Source organism: Vanessa atalanta, chromosome 14 (assembly GCF_905147765.1).
Source record: "Vanessa atalanta chromosome 14, ilVanAtal1.2, whole genome shotgun sequence".
NCBI lineage: Eukaryota > Metazoa > Arthropoda > Insecta > Lepidoptera > Nymphalidae > Vanessa > Vanessa atalanta.
Window position 1 is genome coordinate 6,878,162 of NC_061884.1, and position 6,162 is coordinate 6,884,323.

At 32.4% G+C, this 6,162-nt stretch overlaps 1 protein-coding gene across 1 annotated transcript; it reads left to right on the forward strand.

The window, feature by feature from the left end:
* The first annotated feature begins 469 nt into the window (after nt 1–469).
* LOC125068597 (collagenase-like) lies at nt 470–3,953 on the forward strand. Its single transcript, XM_047677791.1, has 5 exons — nt 470–717; nt 1,078–1,345; nt 1,933–2,031; nt 3,194–3,390; nt 3,830–3,953. Exons 1-5 carry the CDS (start codon nt 502–504, stop codon nt 3,929–3,931), a joined length of 882 nt encoding a protein of 293 aa, XP_047533747.1. The 5' UTR covers nt 470–501; the 3' UTR covers nt 3,932–3,953.
* The last annotated feature ends 2,209 nt before the right edge of the window (nt 3,954–6,162 follow it).

Sequence of the window (6,162 nt, forward strand, 5' to 3'; positions counted from 1 at the left end):
TATCGGTTTATTTAGTCTATCAATCAAAAATATATTGTAATGTCGAAACATTAAATATTATATATTTGTTGTTATGTATTATATAATTATTATATATCGAAATATATATAAATTGTAATATTTTAATGAAACTCAATTTAAAACTCTTCGCACAGTAGCTTAAAAAAGTTGGGGTACATGCTAGCTGGCAACACAATCCACTATGAATATTATGCTGTCTATGTATGCAATTGTGACCATACACCATCAGGTACCAACCCTACCAGAGCGACAACGTATGCCATACCAAAAGGTTTTATCAATCTTAATAAGTCTTTGTATTGAAACATTTCTACACGTCATGTCCGATTGAAAAATATGAAAAATACCAAATCATGTTAATTTGTTTATAATCAAAATATTGTTATTTATCCGTTAATTTAAACTGATTACATTCAGATAGATAAGATATCTCTTATATAAAAGGACCTGGAAACATGAATAGAAAGAGTATTCTCTACGATGAAGACTTTGCTGGTGTCTGTTGTATTAGCTGTTGCTATTAGCGCTGCGTATGCAGATGCCAACAATTACGATGGCGCCTCTGCGTACGATTATCACAGAACAGTCGGTATTCCACTAGCTAGCAAAGTGAAGACCGCTGAAGAAATAGGTTTGAAACACTTCCCCAGAATCGTTGGTGGTGCCATCACAGACATCGCAGAAGTACCGTACCAGGTAAATAAAACACACTCACATTCACAAGTTAGTTAGTCAAGAATTCAGTTGCAATCTCGGTTGCAGAATCGCAATCTTTCAAACATAATCGTTCAATCCTGAACAAGTACCACCGTGTTTTCATTTGCTTAATAAATATTTCGCTCAGCGGAGGCCGAAAGATCATCATTATTTATATGTAGACAACCCAACATTTTTTTAATGTTACAAAAAAATATTTGATTCAACCAATTAATATATAAAACTATTGATATGTATGTATGTTAAAATTGTTAATTGCTGCATTAGCAATGAATATATTACAATTTAAGGACACTATAAACTTTTTAATATTTTCATGATATTTACTTCTGCTTTCAGGCTGGACTCGTGATTACAATCTTATTCATCCTCACCTCCATGTGCGGTGGTTCCGTGATTTCCAACACTCGCATCTTGACCGCTGCTCACTGCTACACGGATGGTGTTCTGACTGCCCAATCTTTCACTGTTGTCCTCGGTTCCAACACAATCTTCAGTGGCGGTCATCGCGTCGCCACCACCAACATCGCAGTGCACCCTAACTGGAATCCTTCAAACGCTGCTAACGACATTGCTGTTATTCGCATTCCTTCAGTCACCTACAATAGTACGTATAATATATATATATTTTTTTTGTTAAATGATTATACGAATGTTGATTTCATATAAATGAGGTTAATATAAACTTTATTGTACACCAAAATCTAAAACAAAATATACTTTATTCAAGTAGGCTTCTGCAAGCAGAAGTAGGCTTTTATTGAATCGTCATTTAAAAAACTACTTATATTAAGTGAAGCTACCACCGGTTCGGAATGTAGATTCTACCGGGAAGAACTAGCAAGAAACTCAGTAGTCACTCTTTTTCAACATTTAAAAATACAGTCATGCTTATCAAATCTTTGCTTATCATCATCCGTCTCTTCGAGACAACTCAGTCTGAAAGATTTTAAAAAACTTAATCTGGGTAAATCTTACATATAATATATAACATTACATACTAATACTCATCATTATGACTTATATACACTAATACTTGTATACCTAATGGTATTAAATACTAATAAATACTTTAAAAATTATTACTGAAATTAACATAAATGTAATTACAAATTTGTTGCGAATGATTTACGTTATTATAATAAACTCAGTTTAAGCTACATATGACCTTAACATTTTATTCCCTAATTGTAGATGTAATCCAGCCAATTGCTCTCCCAAGTGACGGCCAGCTTTTCAACAATTTCGTTGGTTGGAACGCTCTTGCATCCGGATATGGTCTAACTAGGGACGGTAAGCATATTATTTTCATTTATTTTTAAATATACTGAGCTGTAATAGTTTACACTGGTTTGTAAATGTCTTACAAAACAATTGTCATTTTACCTTTAGGAGGTTGTTTTTTACTAGCTTTAAGTTAAACTTTTTTGGAGAAAATTGGTAGATAGACGGGCAAATAAGGCACAATTGAGGCTAATAGCAAGTAGTCACAACCACCCACAGACATTTTCAGTTTCACCACCCACAGAAATGCACCACGGACCTCGGGAACTAAGGTGTTATGTCCCACGCGAACTCAGTTATACTGACTCAAATAACAATAAGTACTAAGTATTGCTGTTTGAATCTAATGAGTGAACCGTACTTAGGCAGACGAGCTTGAAGAAAACCCTGATAGGGTTAACTTAATTTTATGTCGGAGAAACATCGTTCTTGTTGACATCGTCGTCAATGGTTACGGGATTAGTGGGCGTCATTAGCGCAAAGAACAAGCACAAAACACAACTATCACGTTTTCACAGTATTTTAATTAAACAAAATCAACAAATTAACACTTAACCAGTAACAACACCGAGGAGCTGGTTCAGGGCACCGATCTGACCTTTATAGGCAGTCTTTTACACTTTTCAAGATCCAACTCGATCTGTCCCTTTTTTATCATACAAAATGTACCCGTCAAAAACTGTCCGAATCTCTGTCAACCAGATGCAACGCTCGAGGCAAATGCTTCGCTCTGATTGGTCGTTACAAGAAATACAGAATTCATAACTTTTATTAAATTAGTATGGTTTATAACTTCTAAAAAAATGTAACAAATCAAATATAATTAAATAAAGAATTTTAAAAGATAATAAAATGCAAACAAATCGTTTTGTGTGTATACATGCAATATATACACACAGTATATATATATATATATAATATTATACTATAACATAGGTATAAGTTATATCGATATTATATTAAATTAGTGATTTTGTATTTTTTTTGTGTTGTTATTATTATATAACGAGATGAATAAATGTTATTAAATAATTTGAAAAATACCTCACCACAGCAAGTAATCACATTTATCGATGTTAGAAAAAGTTAAATTGTTAATTTATCCTTCATTAAGAACTGATAACTTATTTAAATGCAGAAATAATTTGCAAACATTTTATTTATCACACAGGTGGTTCAACCCCAATGAGCCAGAGACTCAGCTCCGTGACCCTCTCCGTCATAACCAATAACCAGTGCGCTGCTATTTACGGCACTAACTACGTCCATGACTCCAATATCTGTACCAGTGGAGAGGGTGGCAGGGGAACTTGCCAAGGTGACTCCGGTGGACCATTGGTCGTCAACGTCGCTGGCAGACGAGTCTTGGTAATTACAAATATACTTAAAAATAACATTATAATTAACTTATAGTGACCATTATATATATTTTTTTTAAATATATATTCAAATAGTACATTATACAAAATCAAAAGTGCAAACAAAAATGGCTCAATATAATATACCTTATTAAAAGTAATTTTAATATATAGAATTACTGTTTAATATCACCGTAATTTAGAATGAAATTTTTAAAATTATGTTTTTTTAATAACAACAATAAACACATTTACGCATTGATATGACTTAGGGGTGATTAGTTAAATAATGCTCTCTTTTTCTTTCAAATGTAAAATTTATAATGTCAGAAAGAGTGATATCAGTGTTGAAGTAAACGCTTCATAATCAATACAATAAATAACATTTTTTATGTTCGTTTATGCAAGCTTAAATCCACTTATAATTTATATTTTTTTGTCTCATATAGATCGGTGTGACATCGTTCGGAGCTAGAGCTGGTTGTGAAGCCGGCTTCCCTGCAGCTTACGCAAGAGTTACTTCCTACGTATCTTGGATCAATAGACAATAAACAATAGCTTAAATTAAATACAGCATCTTGTTTTTCAATCATTTAAAATATCTGGAAACCATATTTAGTTTCACACCACTGAGGATGACTTCTGACCTGTGTGCCCCTGGCACTTAAAATCCCCCAACCTAGGTTTGGACTTTGAGATTTGCGGTATAACTAGGCAGTCAACGTATTTTTTTATTTTATCAGTCTGATAAAAATTTTTATAAAATCCACTGTTAGTGTGACTTAGTATACCTTTGACAATTTGACTATAAGTTATACACGAATGTCATAATTACAGCACTTAGCAGATTAATTAAGGCTCTGTATGTTCGATATACATATAGCACTCAAAACATTTACCTTTGCTTAAAATGTTCCAATTGATTTTTTTATAATATTAGAAATTTGAGATACACAAATTCATTAAAGATTATTATTTAATATTTTTACTACAAATATTAGAAAATAAGAGATATATTATGACTTAATCTACCACCGTATGACATTATAACATATTAATTTGATCGTATACCATAAGTTATACACTAACCACTAGTTAACCACTCTGTGGAACCAGCGTTCGCCGGCGGTTTTTCCGAACCGATACGACTTGGGAACCTTTAAAAAAAGAGCGTACTCCTTCCTAAAAGGCCGGCTACGCACCTGCAACTCTCCTGGTGTTGCAGATGTCCATGGACCGTGGTTTCCATCAGGTGAGAATTTCAAATGGTTAATTCAAAATCAAATACTGTAATTTCTTATGTACTTAAGTTCTAAGAAATTAAAATGGTTTTTAAAATCAACGAAAACAAGTAAAGCGAATAGATAAGGGTAATTATTTTAATCAAGCTAACATACATTCTACTGACAATGTAAAAAGCACTGACACGGAGGCACTGATGCGCAATCCCTGCTCTGCATTGCTTCTAGCCTCTCTGCAATACACGAATGAATATTCTGAGGTCAGATTTCCTCACTAGACTTACTTAAGTTTTAATTTCATTTCATACTCTGTGCGGTTAGCAATCATTTTCCTACGTATAGCAAGTTTTTTATCATTGGTATCAGAATTGGAAATATTACTAATATTTAGCTAGTAGCTGTAACTGAAGAACAAATTAAAACAAGCAACCGTGGTAAATGTACTCCTGCATATTTCAGGTGCTCGATGCTTAGGCTATTGCGCCCGGGAGACTTAACACTTTGAATCGTCTTTATTACTTTCGTAACTTCTATGGACAAACTAACTAGAAGAATTATTTCTACCTGTAAACTATATAATAATAGTGGAGCATTTAGTATCAGAATACTTACAAAATTGCATATGTTGGAATTTTCCCTCCAAATAACCTTCTACTGAAAAGTAATTTTAACCGTATTTGTAAAATTCAATACTCTCCATTTAATGGAGATATTAATAAGATGAGTTCTAATGTTGAAAAATTCGTTCAAACATATTGAAATATAAAGAAATTAACTTCAAAAATCTTCGCTTCATTAATCACGTCTTCTCTACAGGTGTATATAATTACAAAACATATCGTATATATATGAAAATATTTACAAAATAAAGGTTTTATTTGATATATTTTCAGTTAGGTGAATTCGAACATTTTCTATTTGAATATCTGATAATTTGAATTTGTTCCGTTACACCCAACCAATCGTGACTGCGCCGAGTAAATTGGTAATTTGATTTGAAATATATGGATTACCTGCAAAAACAAATGTATTGTTCATTTATATACCTGTACTATGGATCGCACACACTCTCGGGTTTGTCTTAACATTTATACCCACAACCAATAAGTGTTTCTTTTCAAAAACGTAAATTCAAACTCAATCACTCTCTGCATATAATGAAAATAACTAGAGACCATTTCCAAAGGAAATTTTGAGTACAGATCTAAGTTTTTACACATCGATTTTTGTTTTTATCGGTTAGCATGACACATTTTTGAACCCCGTTAATCTGTAAAGATATTCAGATTAAATGGTGTCAAACGTTATATTTAGGTTGTAAGCTATTCTCCCGTTTTCCAAATCTTAGTTCACATACTTTTAACATATATATATATACATACTTTTATTCATCATAGATCTCGGATATTCTTTATATCCTCTTAAGTCTTTTACATTCAGCAACCCAGTGAAATCGTACAAAATAATAAATCATAATCGTAATTCTAAATATAAAAAAAATCTATTTTAGACTTGTTTTTTCAGGCACAGATATCGATATG

What these genes read in the sequence shown, in the direction of transcription:
- LOC125068597 (XM_047677791.1), top strand. Translation starts at nt 502, where the DNA reads ATGAAGACTTTGCTGGTGTCTGTTGTATTAGCTGTTGCTATTAGCGCT. An exon ending in ATATGGTCTAACTAGGGACG is followed by an intron (nt 2,032 to 3,193) that starts GTAAGCATATTA and finishes TTTATCACACAG; the next exon opens with GTGGTTCAACCCCAATGAGC. An exon ending in TCGCTGGCAGACGAGTCTTG is followed by an intron (nt 3,391 to 3,829) that starts GTAATTACAAAT and finishes TGTCTCATATAG; the next exon opens with ATCGGTGTGACATCGTTCGG.